The sequence below is a fragment of the Pararge aegeria genome, chromosome 11, assembly GCF_905163445.1.
Source record: "Pararge aegeria chromosome 11, ilParAegt1.1, whole genome shotgun sequence".
Lineage (NCBI taxonomy): Eukaryota > Metazoa > Arthropoda > Insecta > Lepidoptera > Nymphalidae > Pararge > Pararge aegeria.
In genome coordinates, this window is record NC_053190.1 from 16,383,014 (window position 1) to 16,404,403 (window position 21,390).

Consider the following 21,390-nt stretch of genomic DNA (forward strand, 5'->3'; position numbering starts at 1 on the left):
TATTTACGAAACTTGTAATTGGTTTTATTGTACTACTTTACTTGTTTTGTTGTTTATTTAGTTAAGTTTTTATTTATCAATAGAATCAAAATCAAATCAAATAAAATCTTTCCGCATAATAAAACATTAAAACAATATTTCAATATCAATTGCATATATAATTATATTAGTCTTCTTCGTCAGCCTCCAGACGTTGCTTTTCCTTCAATTGTTGTTCTATCAAGTTATCTAATTCTGGACTAAGTAACACAGATAAACCTGCTGCTATCGGTACCTGGAAGATTAAATAACCTTTCAGACTATATTCATCATTGAGAATAGAATTCCTTCAGTCGTTGTAAAGAGACGATAATGTTCGCACTGTTTTCTCAGTACCCGTGATATCAGAAAGCTTTGTAGTCTCGGGAGGCCGTCCTGAAAAAGATCCTTCACAATCAGTTCAAATTTTATCAGCCTAGAGCGTTTTTAAAAAAGCCCTCGTCCCAACTAAAAAGATCCGTGAATGGAAGATGGAATCCGTGCTAATTTTGTGGCGCGCTCAAATTTTTTGAATAGGATATATTTAACGAAGATTGCATAAATTGAAAAATCCTTCTTCTGTATGAATATTATAAAAAAAACGTTTAGGCAGTGCTTTAGTGCATATATGAAGTGCATGCTACTGCCTATATCGCTTCTAGTGAAGCCCTCGTCCCAACTGAAAAAGATCCATAGGAATCAGTTTAGCTTTTCTCAACCTAGAAGCCATCGTCCTCATTTAAATATATAAGTTTCAATAAGTTCTACCCCAGCCTAGAACGTTTCTAGATAAGCTGTCTTCCCAACTGAAAAAAAACCATAGGAATCGACTCAGCTTTTCCCAGCCTAGAATGTTTCGAGTAAGCTCTCATCGTAACTAAAAAAGATAGTTTGGAATCGTCTCAGCTTTTCCCAGCCTAGAATGTTTTGAGGTAAGACATGGAGAACAACTAAAAAAAAACTCCAAGAATCGCCTCAGCTTGTCCCAGACTAGAACCGTACGAAGTTAGTCTTTGTGCTAACTAAAAGAAGAGGGAAAGTTTGCCCGCGTTAAAAGTAGATAATCCCAGATAGAGCATATAGAGTAGATGATAGTCCTTGTTGAGTTCTTTATATCAGCAAATATTTCTTTCCGTTACTATTCAAATTATCCAAATACTTCCTTAGATAGTGCCACTAAGTTAATATATGTGGTGTAGTTTGGTAATCCAACAAAACATTCCGTCTGTTTGGAGCCGCTTATATGTACTTCGTATGCTAAGATCTGTACAAGTCTCTCTCACCTCTGAGAAAATAGGCTTAGCAGCTTCCCATCTCTCTATATGGTTTTCTATAATTTTCAAGCATTGCTGGGCTTTGGATAGCATGCGACCCAGAATACTAGAACACAAATTATAAAATAATACACTTATGACATTATTTTGCTATACACGTTGTATAGTGGGTTCAAAGTTACGAGTAATTCTCTTATTATTAGTTATTAAATATTTAAAAGATGAAGACAATAACAAATTTTCTCTGCAACCTATAACGACTACATACCCTCGGCAAAAGTATGGTGTAACTAAACAACTGGCATGCTAAATTTATTAGTAAGGTAATTAGTCAAGTAAATAAGTAGAGAACTAACTCGAAGAGAGGCACGCAAGTCATGTTAAGGAATTGCACCTCCAAGGCGGGTATAAAGCATTTCTCACGGTCCATTATATTGACGGGCAAGTCCCCACGACTTTTCTCCACGTCGCCTTGCTTGAAGAACTCCGTGAGAACTGCTACCTGTATTTGTATATCAAAAAGTGAACAGAAAGATTGCTTAGAAGAAGGTAATTTCTATATTCTAAAGTCAAGGTTTTATCAACCAATCATAAGCCTATAACAGTTTACTGCTGGACTAAAAGCCTCTCCCAATGAGAGATTTTGCCCATAATCACCACGCTGGGCAGACGGGTTGGTGATTCCAGCAGATGGTAGCAATAGCACAAAGGATGCGGGTGCCCGCTCTCATTTATATTCCCTTAATCGCTTCGTACGACAACCGCGGGAGGGGAAGGGTTCTATAAAAACAATGATTTTTATGAACACTCGGCTTTTTGACTGCGAGGAGATGAAACTAATATTATGTATTATTACAAGTTAACCTTCATGAAATTTTAGTCGTTGATTAGAGATTGATGTCACTTTAATCAGGTGTGTTTTTGGAAAATGTTACTGGTACTCAAAATTCAACACAAATTTTATTTCATCTTCAACACATTTCGTTTACTGATTAACCGTTTTTATGTACGTAAGCATAATAGAGAGAGAGAGAGAGAGAGAGAGAGAGAGAGAGCTATGTTAAGGATATATCTACGTGATCAAATCAGAGATGAGGAGATCCGTAGTAAAACTAGAATTACCGACATACGAGTAGCTCAGCGGTTCGCAAAGCTGAAGTGGCAATGGGCGCGGTACACAGCTCAAAGAACCGATGGACGTTGAGGTCTCAAGGTGGTGGAATGAATGGTGACCCTGTACAGGTAAACGCAGCGTTGGTGGGCCCAGAGGAGTGTTTAGACGACTTCATACGAGTCGCTGGGAGCCGCTGGAAACAAGCGGCCTGGGACCGTGTATTTTGGTGCGCCGTACAAGAGACCTTTGTCCAGCAGTTGACGCCAATTGGTTGTAACGATAACGATGGTGATGATGATGAGCATAAGAAGCAGTTTATAGTGAGGTTAAACTTAGCATAAACAAGAACTTTAGGAGAGCTAACAGCAGTCTTTTTGACATTGCCCCAATCCTTGAGTTGGTCACTGAGGTCGGCGGCATTCATCAGTAGGCTGTGCAAGGCGCTGATGTGCACACGGTTTCCCTTTTGGAAGTCGTACGAGATCACTTTGTATTCATTCAGATTCCTGTACCCAAAGGAGAGTACTCCGTCTTACAATAAAGTTAATTTTTAGATTAAAAATTACAAAACACACAAAAAGATTCAACTACATTCACAAAATTAAATATTTTTTTTTTTTATTGTTTGTAATTTTACTTATTTTTTTTTTGTTTCCTTGCATTGTTTCTAAGTTTGTGCAATAAAGTATTCTAAATAAAATAAATAATTAAAATAATTAACGAAAAACAAACTTGTAAAAAAAAAATCAAATGGTTTGTCATGTCTAAGTGGGAAGGGCATGAAACAGGAATTCACGATAGACAAAAAGCATCTTCAAAACATCAACGTCTTCACGTCCTTACGTCTGGTGACCCAAGAGCTGGCGCTTATTTAGCCCAACGGCTAAGTCTAGCAATTCAAATATAGCGTTAGCGCCAGCATTTTGGGTACCATGGCCATAAGTGAACAGTTAGACGGCTTATATTTTTGTAAATATTAATTTTAGTTTGTAATTATTATTTCTGTAGAAAAATATATTCTTTAAAGAATGAAAAACAATTTATTATTGGTGATTTTAAAAAGCCTTTTCAGTCTTGGTATTTTAGATGTGCATCTTATCTTTCGTTATTTATCTAATGCCCATTTTCACCATGCCAAGGTAGGCATCGCCTGAATCGAACGCCTAATGATTTAGACTATGTCTATTGAAAAAAACGTTTTACCAACTCTTATGTGATAACTATTGGTGAACAATTGATATATGCCTAGGAATCTCCTGAGATTAGGCGTTACATAATTAGGCTTTCACTAACGACGAAGAAGGCAATCCTTCTTCGTCGTTAGTGAAAAATGGGCATGTCTGACAATAAGTCCGTATGCTTGAACATTTACGGCCTAGTCAGTGGTCTGGGTGCGTAGACTTCTTAAAAGTTTGGCACTTTTTAACAATTATTGAAGGTCTATACCAAAGCTATCTACCTGAGACCTTGGAATTTAAATAAGACCAAGAGCATCTCTTACTGAAACTAAATAATTGTACGCAAATCGGTCATAAAACAGTAATTTTTTCAACAATGTTTGTTTGAGGTTTATAATATGTTTAAAATGCGATGATTAAAATTGTATAGGACTTGATTGAATGCAATATAGCCATTCTAACAGCTCAAGATAGGAAAATTGGACGTTTCAAAAACTAGAATGAGTTTTAAGTACGTACTTGAAATAATTAGCAAGATCGGTAGCAAGGATATAGTCCCGCAGTAACATAAGGGCTCTGTCGTAGTCTCTCCGTGGGAGAGCCTCCAGGATGTCGCAACCTTCCGTGTTGAGAACGCACATCGCCTGCGCTAGGTGGTGTCGCTCCATCACGCTTCCCTCGCTCGAATAAAGAGCTGCTAGAGTTGTCTCTGTGGAGAATTCTTCGAATATAGAGCAACTCGAATTGTCTATGTGGAGAATTTTTTAAATATAAAGCTGCTAGAATGGTCTCTGTGGATAATTGTTTCAATATATAGCTGCTAGAGTTGAAACTGCGGAGAATTGCTTGATTATGCAGCTGCTAGAGTTGTCTTTGTGGAGAATTGTTTTAATTGTTTTTGAGTTAACTTGGAGAAGTTTTTTCCCAAGTTCCGTACCCAAGGGACAAAACGGGTGACTAAGACTTCGCTGTCCGTTCGTCTGTCATGAGATACACTCATGACCCGTGTAATTAGACAATAAACATTTTCACACGTGCAGAACGACAGCTTAACGTGCTCTCCGACTAACTAAGGATACTAAGGATTAAGCTTAGGAAAATTCTCAAGAGGATATTATTATTATGACTGAAATTAATCTTCAAACTCACGTCCTTGTATTTGAAAGCTATTGGTCGTACCGCGATGATCCATGTCGTGAACTAGACCCGCTATTAGATACATCAAAGCTTGCAGATCTCTAGAATATAATAATGATCAGATATCATGTCGTGAACTCTTTGATTTATTCAGCTCTTTCCGCTGATCGATGGGCGTCTACTGCTGGCTTATAAGGCCTCTTTTTACTGCTACTCGGTAGTTGTCTGACTATCTTATGCTGATCTACCATCTGTTTTCGTCAGTCCATTATCTTTAAGCCCTACTCTAAATAAATAAATGTACTACGACAATACACACATAGCCATCTAGCCCCAAAGTAAGCGTAGCTTGTGTTGTGGGTACTAAGATCACTGTTGAATATTTTTACATTACATTATAATATACAGATAAACACCCAGCCACTGAAAAACATTCACTCTGTCTGTCACTCTAGTTCGTCTAAGCATCATCATTCCCATTTCTGATTTCATCACGTATTTCACATCCAAAGTTAAGAAGCCCATCATGCACTTTTCGAAGTCTGTTCTGGACTGGACTTGATGACCTACCCGGAATGCGGGAGGTCGCGTTTGGTCTAGTGGGAGGCTTCGGCCGTCTCCTTACTTTTTCGTAGACTGCAAAGACATGCAGCCAAGCTACTTAACGTTCGGTACGATACCGCGTAGGGACATTGGGGAACTCGTAGTGGAATAAAACAGACTATAATAAAGTATATGTAGCTACAGTGACGTGCACAAGAATTTGTACCAAGGAAGCATAAAGCAGTAAAATGGCATAGAATGGCAAAATCCTTCTCTGTTGCCAGTTATATGAAGTAGTAGTAGTGGGTAGGCAGCGCTTTTGTGCATACATGAAGTGCACGCCACTGTGTGGCTACAGTTCGCACTACAAACGACAGGGGAGCCGTAACTAATGGATTCGATCGTAACATTATCGTGCTAGTTGGGATGCAAAGGGTTTTATTACTCACGTGTAATATCCCTGTGAAACTAGTTTATAATTTGTGATAGCGGCATAAGTCCATTGAGCTACGTTGAAAGCGTGCAACCAACTGTGGTAAGGCACGTCACGGTATCCCTTCTTCACGTGCAAAATGAACCGCGCTAGCTTGTTAGGCTTTATATTGAATCTTAAAATAAACATAGATGTTATGTAGAGGAAAACAAATGACTTTTTTTTTGCATACCAACCACACACCTGTTTTGTATCGTACACCCTGATCCGTGCCCTTCATATAGAATTGGTTACATTGCTAAATGCTTCTATTTATTTTGTAGCAACCTTGATTCTAACTGCATGTAATGTTTTTTATACTTTTTTTCTTCTTTTTCGGTTCTTCCTTCCTCCTTGATTTGTGCAAATCGGAATACATTTGTCACCACCCCTCCTCTTCCCGCGGATGTCTCATGAGGGAATAAAACGTAAAACGGGCAGCAGCGTCCTATGTGCTACTACTACCGTACGTAGTGGTTATGAGCCTAAAGTCCAGCAGCACTTTAATTGCTATTGGTGAAGAAAGTTTAGTATATAATCCCTTGCAGAATGCTTACAAGTGTATTTCATATCGAGCACTCTACGCAAGGTACTAACCAAACTAGAACAGAATTTTAATGATAAAAAAGTAAATTATATGCTTTATCGACAACTTTACTAGGCAGATAATCCTGTACTAACTTCTTTTTCGTAATTATAATTGTCAGACTCAGCAGATAGCCTAACCTAACGGTACTCGTAGATAAACAGAGCAACGCTTTGCAGGGCATGCAAAGAACACTTCAGACAAAGTGCCGCCCTGTGAACATAAACCTCAGGCGTAGGTGTAGGTGTAAGACCTCATTATTGGCAACCACGCCCTTAAGACTGGAAAACATGGCGTTTCAGTTCACAGTACTTTCCTGTTGAAGCTCTTGACGTAAACTCGTTTCTAGTTTCGTTTATAAAGGCAGAACGATGTGCTCTTCAGATTTCTCTTTTAGTTCCGCACTTTTTGGAAACTTTGCTGACCCGAAATTACATTGATTAAGGTAATGGTCAATTAAAATCATTACTTCTTATCGAATCCCAAATCCGAGAACATCTTTAGCACGTAGCACGGCAGCTCCCTAAGCGGCAACGCTCGTATGTTGAAGTGCAAACTGGTGAAATGAGGGTGGTTGTGGGAAGCGGTGCATTCCAAAACGCGGGATACCTCCGAGTCGCCGACCTTTGACAATTAAAGCAATATCACATCCGCCCTAAATAGTACAAACTTGTTTTTTATGATTGCATTTTGCTTTGCGTTTTAATTTAATTAGCAGTTCATAAATGAATAGAATCTTTATCGAGCCAAGTTCAGTTAGGAATTGAATTTAACTGTGAAATTTTGTCTACCAGCCTGGAGTCCAGGTAATTGGTGGTGGCCAACCAACGTGCCCCAGAGGGAACGTCAAGCCCTGACCTCTAAGAGCAGATCAAATCTGTGTGTAACGGAGATGGCAAAGATTGAGAAAAGTAGAACCAGAAAATAAGGAACCGCCCGTATCAAAGAATTCTGCAGAGTATTTCTGTGACAGCGACACAAAAATACACTGCTGTTGAACACCGCCTATAACAGCTGTTCAAAGATCTCTGTTATTTAATTTGTATTTTTAATTTGTTTAGTGTGTTTTTATAGCCCAAATCCAATGTAATCGCCTAATTTATACAATAAATAGTAGTATATATTTAATAGTTTAGTGTTAAAAGTGCGTAAGAAAAGTTTTCGTCGATGTAAACCAAGTGACAGTTAGGTTAGTAAAACTTGAATTTTAAACTTCTGTTGTGGTGTTTTTAAAGAGTGCTATTAGTCGTATGGGCTTTAAGACAACTATTTTGCGCGTAAAAAACACATACATACTTGTAACTGCAATTGCCTGTTATCCAAGTGTAACGCTGCAATTGTTACAACAATACACTGCAATACCTAAACTACCTGTCATCTTGCATTCTTTGGGTAATTACTCCTTGTTCCAAGTTTATTTTATTACAAAATGATGACCCGCAGAGCCTTAGCGCGCCAGGAGCAATCAAAATTACAGTTGGCCTTGAAAGAATTAAAGGCAAGCAAGGAGTTATGTACCCAACTGAATAGTGAAAGAGATGAAAACGAAAAGGAATTATTAGACGTCCTTAGGAATAATAATAGACTAAAATCAGAACTATCGGATTTGCACATAAAGTATGTAGACATTGTAGGAGAGCGGGATAGACTTCAGTTGCTGGTAAATAGGTTTGATGAGTGCCGTGCTGAGTACGAGGAGGCTCTGAGCCAGATTACTACTCTGCGGCGGGAGCTAAGTGATGCCCACCACCATATCACCGAACTGGAAGATGCTGCACAGTACACAACAGCAATACACACTCAAAGCCTATATGAAGAATTAGTTGATAGGGCCCCGCAGTTGGTTACTGCCGCTGCTGACATGTCTACTGTTAATACTGACTTATCCAAATTATTGATAGTAAACTCAGATACAACAGTGGTCCATACCTGCAGCAGTAGGAAGCTAAAAAAGTATATAAAATTAAACCGTTACAAAAGAAAAACCCAGAAGCTGTTAAAAATTCATAAAAAATCTGCTAAGTCTCTAAGACCAAAAAAGGAACGTTTAGAGTTATTAAATGAAATTAAAATGTATAGTTCACAGTTAGAAAATAATAGATTAAGTTAAGAATCTGACACACAGATCTTAGAAGCACAAATAGCCAGATTACAGACCTCTTTGCGTACACTGGCAGCTAAGTATGACATATATAAAAGGAAAATGATATCTGAGTACACGCAGACTTCAGATGAACTTAGAAATCAGCCTGAACACAACAGTGGTAAAGCCACTTCATTATGCACCCATAGTTTTCATAGTAAATGTAGTCATCCACAGTCTGTGTCACCAGTATCATCACCATCTTGTGTAAGGAATATGTGTGTCAGGTTAAGTAACTCAAAACCAAATATAAATATTAATAATTCCTTTATTCCATCTGTTACTCATAGTACCAACTCAACAAAAACATTTATGTACAGCGATGAAATTGGATGTAACATGGGCTTATATCTTAACTCACAGTTAAACGGACACACAGTTTTGAACTTCTGTTTACCCAAATCAGATTTTAAAAGTATTGTAGCTGCTATTTGTAAAAATAGGAATTTGTATGATTCTAAAACTAATTTAATTATCCTAATAGGAAATAGAGGAAATGTCAACAAACCCGATCTAATTAAACTTTTTGATTCTCTAAATACTTTAAATGTAAATAGTATAGTATTGTACACATTTCCTTATTGTGATAGTTTGCCACACCAAGAAAATACTATTAGATATAATTTAAACATGACTTTGTACAACTTATGTACATATAATAAAAAATTTCATATTATTGACTTTAGCAAGTGTGCTAGTCCTTCTTATAATTTGTACCGAGATAGGTATTACCTATCACACTATTTTAAACGACAGATAGCTGTTTCGCTATCATATTTTTTTACAATTACAGCCAAGAACTTGGCTAAACAAGCTGCTTTTATTGAGCAGTGTAATAATTCTGACATTAACACCTTGGAAATCATTCCAAGTCATTCTACTTTAAACTAGTTAAGGAGACAACAGAGGTTTCCTCTTGCTTAGATAAACAGACAACTGAGACTATCTCTGGCATATACAATATAAATTATATTAAGGCATTGCACAATTTAAAAGTAAACCAAAAAATATACAAAAAATCTAATTCTAATCATATCAACTTGGTTCACCAAAATATTCAATGTATTAAAGGAAAGGACTTAGAGATTGAATTATTATTGAATGATTTCAACATTAATATTTTATGTATAACTGAACACTGGTTGAAGACTCATGAATACTTGTTTAATTTTGGTAACCACCAGTAAGTTCGTTCACCAGAGTTACTGCAATTCATGGAGGCTCTTTAATACTATTAAATAAAAATTTAAAATTTAAAAACAGAAATGATATTGTGAGCCTGTCTGTTGAACGGACAATAGAGCTAGCCTCGGTCGAATTAGAGCAATTAATAATTGTCACTGTATATAGACCACCCTTGTCTAACTTTGAACTTTTTGAAAAGGTAATGGATGAAGTGTTATTTAAAATATCAAAGTCAAATAAAAAGTTAATAGTTTGCGGAGACTTTAATGTAAACATCTTAGAACGTAATTGTTTAAGTGTTCATTTATTAAATTTATTTAAAACATACAATCTTACAAATATGTTCATGGAACCAACAAGAATTACTGCCACTAGCGCCACATGTTTGGATAACATTTTTACGAATATAATTCCAATAAGTAAACACATAATTAATAAATTAGATTCTGATCATTGTGGTCAATTAATTCAATTTGAAAATGTGAAGAAAAATGTCTCCAAACATAAAATTACTTTTGTACCAGTGACATCAAACCGCATAGAGAAAATGAGAACTAGCCTCGTCAAAGACCTCCCGTTCTTACAATCGGGGACAAGTCCGAATGAGATGTACAGCTGTTTTTTCAACACGTTTCAACGACTATTTAATTCTATATTCACTAGTAAGTCGGTTGTGGTGACTGATGCTTTAGTTTTTAGTGAGTGGGCATCAATTGAACTGCATAAGAGTAGGCAAAAAATGTACGAACTTTATGCAGAACGTCAATACAATACTGATGCTGAGTTTAGAGATTGTGTTAAATTATGTTCCAGTAGTTTTAAACGCGATTGCTTCTTGGAAAAGTCCCGATACATACAGAATAAAATAAAAAATAGCAATAACGTAATCAAAACTACTTGGAAAATAATTAATGAGGAGACGGGAAGAGTACCACCGCGGCATAATAACTTTAAACTTAATGTAGATAATAAAGACTTAACATCTGATTTCGAGGTGGCTACTGCTTTTGAAATCTTTTTTACTCACATTCCTATCTCCACCACTAAATCATTGAACTCTTCACCAGATATTGCTCTTTCTCTATTGAAGAATAACGTGCCCGAGTGTAAAAACGCTTTTAAATTCAGCCATGTTAGTGGCTCTGACGTTATTAAAGCCTTTAAATTATTAAATAATAAAAAAACAAGTGACTTGTGGGGCATTTCCGTTGAAGTTCTCAAATCACTAATTGATATCGTTGCACCCGATTTAGCATTAATATTTAATAACTGTATAGATTGTGGTGTGTTTCCTGACTTAATGAAACATAGTAAAATAGTTCCTTTGTTTAAATCGGGTAGTACTTCTGACCCCACTAACTTCAGACCAATATCAGTACTGCCCACTTTCAGTAAAATTTTTGAAAAACTTATTTTAAATCAGTTACTTGCCTATTTTCATAAGTATGATTTACTCCACGTTAAACAATTTTGTTTTACACGGGGTCGCTCAACTATCGACGCTGGTGTTGAGCTAATACATAATATATTTGAAGCTTGGGAGGAGTCACATGATGCACTTGGTGTGTTCTGTGATTTGTCTAAGGCGTTTGATTGTGTTGTACATGAAACGTTAGTCAGAAAACTACACCACTATGGAATTCAGGGTGTAGCTCTCGACTTGATTAGTTACTACTTGCGTGATAGGGTGCAAATGGTAGACGTTAATGGAAAGCGGTCTAATGGGTCATTTGTGAAAATTGGTGTTCCACAGGGTTCTATATTAGGACCTTTTCTATTCCTTATTTACATTAATGACCTGCCTTACCTTGTTAAGGACAATCACGGGATAGTATTGTTTGCTGATGATACATCACTTATGTTCAAAATTAAGAGACGTGAATTAGCTTTAGACGATGTAAACAACTATCTCGCTAAAGTAGTACAATGGTTTGAAGCTAATAATTTGGTTTTAAATGAAAATAAAACTAAGTGCATAAAATTCACATTACCAAATGTTAAACATGTAAAAACCACTATACTACTTAATAATGAGGAATTGAATCCGGTGGATACAACAGTATTTCTAGGAATAACGTTAGATGCTAAACTTCAATGGGGCCCTCATGTAAATAATTTATCGAACAGGCTTAGTTCTGCTGCCTATGCAGTAAAGAAGATACGCCACCTGACAGACATAGAAACTGCTAGGCTAGTCTATTTTAGTTACTTTCACAGCATTATGTCATATGGAATATTACTATGGGGTAATGCTGCTGATATTGGCACTATTTTCGTGCTGCAGAAGAAGGCTGTTCGTGCGATCTATAAAATGGGTCCGAGAGAGTCATTGAAAGATAAATTTAAAGATGTTAAAATAATGACACTCTATAGCCAATACATATTTGAAAATTTAATGTATGTTCACAAAAATATATCAAAATTTAAAAGAAAATGTGACTGCAATAATTTGAACGTTAGAAGCAAAAATAAACTTGCAGTGCAGTACACTAGACTACACAAAATAAGCAATTCATTTAAAGGAAATTGTATACAATTTTACAATAAATTACCGGTTGATATCTTGGGGATGTCACTAAAGAAGTTCAAAGTTTGTATTAAGCGAAAGCTTATAGAAAAGTCCTATTATAGTATAAAGGATTACGTAAACGATAAAAAAGCTTGGGTGTAAACAATTGCTCAAACCAGGTTGCTTCTTAAATATTTTCTAATGACAATGTGAGATGGTGATAACAAAAAGAACACCCGGCTAAGTTTGTTGTGGGCTTCTTCTTAGACCAGGGCGCGATTGGAACCCTCGTAGCTTTAGTTTTAAGTTTACGATTGTAGTTATCGCCATCACTACTCACTGCTATGTACACATTTTGTATATAATAACGCATCAAAAGTGCCATCTATGTGCCTATTTGAATAAAGATATATTTGACTTTGACTTTGACTTTGACTTTGACTGCAGAATGCTTTGATGCTATCTCAAATTTTATTTGCAAGAATTATATGACTGCTCACAAACCTCGTCCATTTCGCTAGATCCATCTGCAGTGTTAACACTCTGGAATTCGCCCTCTTTTATTTTTCTTGCTATTCTAACGCATGGACAGTTTCTGTCCAAATGCCTATAAGACGGAGTTTACTTACCTTCATATGATACATGACCAATTCATTTGCCAAAGCATTTCTGATATGCGCTTCCTGTATCTTCTGGTAAATAACTGAATGCATAATGCAAACGCCACAGTATATGCTGAAGGCTAGAGCCATCTCCTCATCCATGGCATCGAAGTATGGGTCGCCAACCTTATTAATCAACTGCCCCACGCCTATGATACCGGTCTGCTCACGAATTGGGAAACATAAGATGGCCCTAAAATCATTCAAAAGTACCCACTGAATTATAACTTTCCCCAATTCGCTTTCCAAAATTAGAGGAAAGCATTCAAACTAAATATTCTGGGTTCTATAAAGAAAGCAAAGCTTTCAAAACCTAACAACACGTCTTTTTATTAAGGTATCGGGGCAGGCTCAAATTGTACCCGGTGGTAAGTTTAAGACGCGTCTAGTTACAGGCTGCGTTTGTAAAACCGTTTTAGGGTGAGGTGGTCTCCAGATTATTAAACTAGATGGTGCCACAAGTTCCTACACCGCGCTATCGAAGTTTCCACAAATAAGGACCATATATACAACTTCCAAATAATGGTTGGGCCCCTGAGAAAGATCTAATGTACGGTTAAGAGCATCACCAGACCTCCCTTATAAGTTTACCGTATCACTGACACGTATAAGCTGTTCATTTTGTCTTCTGCCCAACATAAAATCGCCCAGGTTAAATTTCTCATTCGTTGACGCACGAAATTTTGACAGCCACTTAGCGCAATGGGCAACGACTTTACTGCCTGAGTCCAAGGCCGTTTACAATATATAAATAATGGGTTCGATTCCCACAACTGGAAAATGTGTTGGTGATGAACATGAACGTTTTTCAGTGTCTGGGCGTTTATCTGTATATCATCAATATTTATGTGTATTATATTATATCCATCAGCTATCTCAGTACCTATAACTCAAGCTACGCTTACCTTGGGGCTAGATTGCGATGTTTGTGTTGTCGTAGTATATTTATTTATTTATTTTAATGATTTTATGCATGGAGGAAATGTGAAGCACTTCGAAATTAAAATACTCTATATTCCCAATCAGACCAAAGTAGAAACTAAAGCAAATCTTATGATTATGTCCACTACCAGGTTACTTCTCCGTTCTCTCCTTTACCATAGTCCACAGCTTTACGTTTATCTAATTACCTATAATATTAACAACCTAACAGGCGCAGTGTGGGACGTCATCCAGCCCTTTGGACAGATGACCTTAAGAAGATAGCTGGAAACGGCTGGATGAGAAAGGCGTATGTAATGGCGTGCTCTCGGAAAGGTCTATGTCCAGCGGTAGGCTGATGATGATGATGAGATACCTATAAGATAAAGAATAACTAACTTGCAATCAACGCCAGGTGACGAATCGATGACGGGGTTGTAAGCGGGATGCTCTTTGGCATTTTTACAGTTGATCAGATTGCCAGTCCTAATCACTTGACCCGCTATGCCAATGTGCATGGAGAACCGATTCTCTGGCACCGGATCATCCTTTGATTAACATAATAATTAAGTTGCTAACTATACAAGAATTTACCAATCTTTTAACACTAATGGCTCACTCATTCAAATCCGCCTCTTAAATATTTTAACATCTTTGGTCATATTATAAAATTTCGCCTTTGTTTTAACTAGCCGATAAAATCAACATGTCTTCGTTTCAAAGCATAGCAACAGGAAATAGGATAAGTTTACCCCGTTTATTATTGCACGTATATTTTTTATATTGATAATTTACCGGCTAAGCAGATGGCTCACGTGATACTAAGTGGACAACCATCGCCTGTGTGACTGCCGTTTGGTAACGGCAGATCAGAATACAGTTGTCAACACCGTGCGAGGCTATTTAGGGAATATAACAGAGAGCGGGCAGCAGCGTCTGTACTACTACTACAATCAGCTGCGATAAACCATCCTACTGCCCAGCGTGGTGATTATGGGCAAACCCACCCTTTAGGAGATTCCTTTAGTCCAGCATTCGACTTATATAGGTTATTGATAATATATAAGTATATAGACTTATATGAGTGTGCACCTACAGTTAGTGTTTGGCGACTGCTCTTCACAAGTTCCATACGGTCTAAATCAACCAGCATGACAGAACAATATTCCGCTTTCGTCAAGAGCTTGGCTTGTTCCATCGCTATTTGTAGCAAGGTTTCCAGGGACGCTACCTGAAATATTACTTAGGAAGAATTGTTCACAAGAAGTTTTTAATTTTGTCATCTGACTGGGACGATTCATTGTTCAGGTTAAGTTTTTAACTTGGTCATCTGACTAGGACCATTGATTACTAGAAATTTTTAATTTTGTCATCTGACTAACTTGACAAACTGCGTAACTATTCCAACGTTATACCAATACCAGCTGTTGCCCGCGGCTCCGTATGCGATTGTTTGGTTTTTCATGAATCCTGCGGGAACCGTAAATTTTTCTGGGATAAAAGGCAGCCTATGATAGATTATACCCTGGAGTTAATCCAGGGTATAATCTATCATAGGCTGCCTCCATTCCAAAATTTAGTCAAATTGGTTCAGTAGTTTTTGCATGAAAGAGTAACAAACATTCATCCATCTCTACAAACTTTCGAATTTATAATATTCCTGTTGTGTCTTGTTACTGAGGGATAGGAGACTACCGGGTACCTGGGTGAACAGTCTCCGGGCAACGCGCAATAATTGTTGACATTTCTGCTTCAGCGTGCATTCATATTCCAGTTGTATTGTTTTCTTTAACACTGGCCAAGCGAACCTAAGAAACAGATTAAATCAACACCTTCCAAATTCGAATGAAGATTTTTGCAGGCGTTGTTGTTGCTGGCATATTTATAGCTAAATGCTACGTGTCCATCTAAGCTAAAATGTAGAACTGGAATTTATACTTTGATTTAAGTGTTTTTAGGTAGATACTTATGCATGGAGGTAATCATATATAAAACATTTTGAATGCATATAAATATTTTGGTACTACCAGGAATTTCACTCGCATCTCTGGCAACCGTGCCTTGAGTGTTTTGCCAACTAAGCCATGGTTCTCGTGCCAACGATCGCGAAATTACATGACGCAACAGTCGCTTTAATACTGATAAAAAAACAAAATATAATAAAGTCTGCATTGGTGGTAGGAGTATCGTGGCTTAGTTGGCAATGCACTCGGGCCCCGACTGTCGGAGAGAAGCAGGTTCAAATCTTGCCGGTTCCGAAATTTTTAAATGGATTAGAAATTAAAAATGAATGTGCCTACTTAATTTTTTTTTTTTTTCTTTAAAATACTTGTTTTATAAATATAACCTAAAATAAACTATTTAAAACTAAATAAAATCTAAAACGTCCTCGAAACCAGCGCAGCGAGGCACAGTTCCTACGATGCTGGCAGCATTAAATGATACTGTTACAAGTATTGTAACTAAGTCTATTGACACCTCTACATATTGTACTTCAAGTACCACCAATATTTCTAATATTGACCCTAGTACTTGTTCTAGTACTATAATTAATTCAAATAGTTATTTAAACTAGACAGTTTAGTGTAGATTAGTGTCATCTGCATATCGTCTGCGTAAGGTACAGGGATCATTTGTGGGATTGAGTATACGCTTTTATAATATGATTCCTAAGGTGATTTTGGACCTGCCAATGCACAAGTTTAAAGAATTTGTTAAAACACATTTATTACAGCGAGGTTACTATACAATTGATGAATTTTTTAATGACAAGGTTGCTTGGAAGCATCCGGCTCCGCTTTCAGCTCTCACAAGATAGAAAAATGAATGTTAAAATGCAAAATGTAAATTGTTGATGTTGGAAAAGAGCAACTGCTGAGTTTCTTGCCGGCTTCTTCTCGGTAGAATCTGCCTTCCGAACCGGTGGTAGAATCACTACAAACAGACAGACTTGACGTTTCAAAAGTGCTTATATTAGGCCTACTTGAAATAAATGAATTTTGAATTTTGAATTTTGAATTGCCCCTTTGGATGGCCAAACTATTTCGTTGGCCAAGGTAACTGCCCGCTCTAGCCCGATCACCGGTAGACTCGATAACCCGGAAATAATTCTTTGAAAAGGGCTCTTGCCTCCGGACCCCACGGTCCCAAAGTCTGTACTCCAAAAGGCACAAAAATGAAGCTGCTATCCAGGTTTTCATATTTACGCCTCTTGGCCTGCTCGGCACTGGTAGCAGCCGCACCTACCATTGACGAGGTGGCTTGGATGTGTGATGCAGCTAGGGTATCAACACAAGTTGCATCCCACAGAAGTGACCTTCCAAGCCTCCATGTGCCTACTTACAAAAAACATTCGTATATAAGATGAGCGGCGTTCTCTTCTAGAACTTTTGGCGCCACCACACACACGATAACCGATAGCGGTTTATCCACAATAGACAACATCAGTACACGTTTTTTGACATCCTTTGAAACGAACTGAAATAACGAAACAATATGATTTTTAAAGCAGAATTGACCACTGGTAAAGAAGTAGGGATAAATAATAATGGGTAAAAATTTAATTTCCTGTATGTTTGTATGTTATGGCTAAACTCAAAAATTACCTACCTAACAAATTTACAAAATTCTTTCGCCTATCATAATCGGTCTGCTTGGAATCAGCTCAGCTCTCATCTCACTCAGTTTACAAAAATTATTGTTAAATTGTTAAATGACGTTTGAAAAGAGCAAGCAAGGTGATTATTGTGAGGTGGTGGTGATAACTTTACTATCTTAAGCAACGAGGATTCCCAACGCGCCATCTAACAAGAAGCCGACATCTAACTTAGCCGGGGTATATTTTTGCTATAACCATCTCGCGGTCAATTTATAAATTATCTAGCTATGAAATTAGAGCAATTACTTACTGGCGATACAATATCTTGGAAATCTGATCCGAAGTTCATTATCAAATCAGTCTGTTCACTGGTCGATTTCAAAACCTCGTAGAGTTTTGGTGTTAGCTAAAATTCAAGGAGCTATTTTATGTCGGTTCTCATTTATTTATTTATTATTTAAATAACTTTATTGGCTAAAATATGATAACAAGTACAGTACAAAATGAACATAATTATAAAGCAAAAGGCGACTTGATCACTGATAATAGTAGTGATCACTTCCAGGCTATCTTTACTAAAGGAGTGTGAGACACTTGAAGGGCGGGAAATAGCAATAATATAAATACACACTAATAACTACATGCCAGATGATATATGAAATGATATACACATTTCTTTAGTTACAAAATACATAGCAATTTACGTATCTGCTTCTATGTAAAGGAATATCCAGTATTGTGACTTATTAGAGTACAAAAAACCAGCATCTGAGTACTATTGAAATACAACGTGTAAATGAAAACCGAACGAATACTTCAGGGACTTTATTGGGACATTATTTACTGTCTCTGAAACTTATCGGTGAAACTAAAACGCTCATAGTTTTTTATTGAAATAAATCAGATACAGCTCCAACATCACGGGCTAAAGTAAAATTAAGTGACTCCTGTCACTTTGTTAGGTACGCGTCGCGTAGCGTAGGTACTATGCAAGTCTCGGTCTTTTATGTTCAATAGGGTTGTCATAAGTAAACACTTAGAATGTTTTGAATTAGTTTGTATGAAAAATAAATATGCTTCTTCTGATTTAATATTTTTGTGGGGTGATTCCTTATGAAATATTCTAATGCACCCTTCAAGAGTAGGTTCGTAATTTGGTTACACGTTGTATATTTGTCGTCGCATTGGATGGGTAAGCATAAGCTACACAGAAGGCAGACGCAGCAGTGTGAAGCCATTAGAGTAGTGATGTTTTTTTTTCTTTTTGTTTTTTATGTTTATGATGGAAAGTGATGATGCTGCCTAAGGTGGAGCGCGCTTGCCTAGAAGATGCCTATTCACTCTTGATTGGATGTTGGAGCTTACGCAAATCCTGTGTCTTCTTGGCAAAGCTGTAATACCGATGCTTTCAATGGAGGCCTCTTCATCATGCACGACGATTAAGAATGCAGTCTCTGCCTCGCATTCCTCTTTCAACTAATAAAATACTTTAGTATTATTATTCGAGATTCACTCTCACGCCCGCGTACAAAATAAATATATAAAATGAGCCAAAACAACATTAATATACTTACTTAGATACATAGAGATTAATACACTTAAATATACATTACATAAGTATATATTTGCACCGGGCGGAGGATTACACCCCCGCAGGGGAGACCAGACGGCCTGGGGTCAGGGCGACAGGCTTAGTTATCGGCGGACTATCCTAGCCGAGTCCAGCAACAACACTTTCTGCATCTTGGCTGCCAGTGAATTGCCACGGAACCCCAGTCGCCTTAGATGGTGTGCTAGGCTAACTGGGATTAAACCATTTGCAGATATAACTGTAGGGATGATTTCAGCGGAATCCACGTGCCACATGGCGGTAACCTCGTGAGCTAGAACAAGATATTTACGTTTTTTCTCGGTCTCAGCTCTCACGAGGTTCTCGTCATACGGAATCGTGATGTCCACCAAAAACATGCTAGACTGCGCCCGGCCCATTATCACAATATCTAGCTTATTAGCCATGATCCGTTATTATTATTATTAATTTCTTAATTGGACACACAAAAACAAAATACAAAAAGAAACAATAGATACAATAAAAAACTAGATTAGGTGTGCAAAGGTGGTCTTGTCGCTAAAGCGATCTCTCACAGACAACATTTGGCGAATGTAGTGGTTATAAGGAACTGGTTGGTGTACTTTGATGGTGACTTTATTAGACGCTAAAGAAAAATATAGTGTCGAAGAGTGTTGTGGAGTTTTATTTTATTTAACTGCCTCGTTTGTTTAGTGGTGACCATGTTCGACTGGAGATCACGAGGTCGTGAGTTAGATGCCCGTGTCAATGGTATTGGGTTTTCCTATCAAGAAATTCTTCAACTTCACTCTGCCGTGCAACGTTGCATGGGCGTACCTAGAGGGAGCAGCCCCCCCCCCCCTGGAAATCTCGCAGAAAATGTATAAACTCGTTGAAAAATGTATGAGGGCCAAGATACAGACAGACAGATAAAAATGAAAAAAAATACAGTTTTGGCTTCCGAATCGATAATAGAGAGTTCTCTAAAAAGATTGACAAAACAGCCGCGGATGGTCTGACCCCTTATGGTAGTTATACCCCTAAATGGAGTCTACGCAACATCGCACCGGAGCACTAAATCGCTTAGCGGCACGACTTTGTTGATACGGTTGGTAACCAGAGAAAATTCATTTTCCAATTCCCAAATTTGCCCTACCGGGAATCGAACCGGCCAGGGAAGTAGATTTAAAAAAAACAATAAAACCGAGTACACGACTAATATAGATATTGGAGTATCAAAAACCACTCCACTTTAGAAGTGTTTCTCGCACACAGTCAAGTCACACTATTTAGCATTTATTTTACCTCTATTGTTCTGAACGATTACCATAAAATGGGAAAATTGGAAGTTTGTGAGCTAGCAACATTCCACGGGGTGTTTTTACTGATATTGAAAATAATGTCTGAATGAGGGATCTTTAGTTTTTTAATTCTGTGGTCGACAAGACTGAAAATCTCAGATTAAAGTTTTTAAAATACCTTTGTTTGCAACTTAGTACTTACATACAAGTTGATTTTAATTTGCAACTGCGCGCAATTGTCGTCATTCAAATTCATTACTAACTCTAATATTTTTCCCGGGTCACTGTATTGAATATTTTTTCTTCTAGCGTGCTTTTTGGAAGCCATTTCGAAGAATATATAAAAAATATAGGTAGGTAATTGATAAATAAATTATTCAATTCAATTCAATTCTTGTTTATGGCTTTTGTCTGCGCCAACTGGGCACAAGGTATTTCGCCAATGTCTTGTAGATGAAGAAGGCACGAAGGAGATTGATCGGTGAAACTAATGAAAAGTTAATTTTGAATTTGTACCAAGAAATAGTTGTTATTAGCTAGTTAGCTCTTTAACCTAAGGACACAGACAACATATGCATATATATCTTACACGGATATTTTTTGTACATTATACTTTAATTTTATTACTTACTATATATTTACATAAAAATCTACAATAAGGACTGAAAACAAACATTAAAAAACATTTAACACTCAAAGGACGGGGGACTTTGGGAGGAAGAATGGTGGGATTATGAAGGTTAACTCATGTTTCTTGGGACGTAAACTTTTACAGTTCCACTGTAGCAGGGTTATTGGGCCCATTTTGGAGTAGTTTAAAAAGTTGGCTTAAGTTTTTGGCAACGTTGGGCGGTAAGGGAATTTCACTACATGGAGCGACAATACTAAGTAGAAATTCAGAGATAAACTCAAGCATTTTACCTTGGGAGGGAGGGTTCTCAACATTGTTGTTGAGAGCGCATCCATTAGGAAGGGATGAGGAGTAATCACCGACAATAGTCTGAACAGCTTTTTTATCGTAGCCCTTTGCTAGAGGAGCTCGGGGACGAGGAGAGCGGAAAACTGTTTGCCGGTAGGAGGTTTTGGAGGAAGTTACATTAGTAGGAGTAAACATTTCTTTTGTTATCTCAGCATAGGACCTGCGGACAGGAGGAAACTGAGATGATGCTTCAATGTAAG

The 21,390-nt window shown here is 37.4% G+C and overlaps 1 protein-coding gene across 1 annotated transcript; it reads right to left on the reverse strand.

The window, feature by feature from the left end:
- Positions 1-145: 145 nt before the first annotated feature.
- On the reverse strand, positions 146-20,539 carry LOC120627645 (cGMP-dependent 3',5'-cyclic phosphodiesterase-like). Its single transcript, XM_039895659.1, has 16 exons — positions 20,414-20,539; positions 18,706-18,816; positions 17,651-17,746; positions 17,086-17,219; positions 15,445-15,550; positions 14,839-14,973; positions 14,142-14,290; positions 12,789-13,014; positions 6,792-6,946; positions 5,714-5,872; positions 4,734-4,822; positions 4,104-4,293; positions 2,771-2,912; positions 1,649-1,794; positions 1,302-1,398; positions 146-274 (listed from the first exon to the last, which is right to left on the reverse strand). The coding sequence occupies exons 1-16, from the start codon at positions 20,537-20,539 to the stop codon at positions 167-169; spliced, it is 2,169 nt and encodes a 722-aa protein (XP_039751593.1). The 3' UTR covers positions 146-166.
- Between the last annotated feature and the right edge of the window lie 851 nt (positions 20,540-21,390).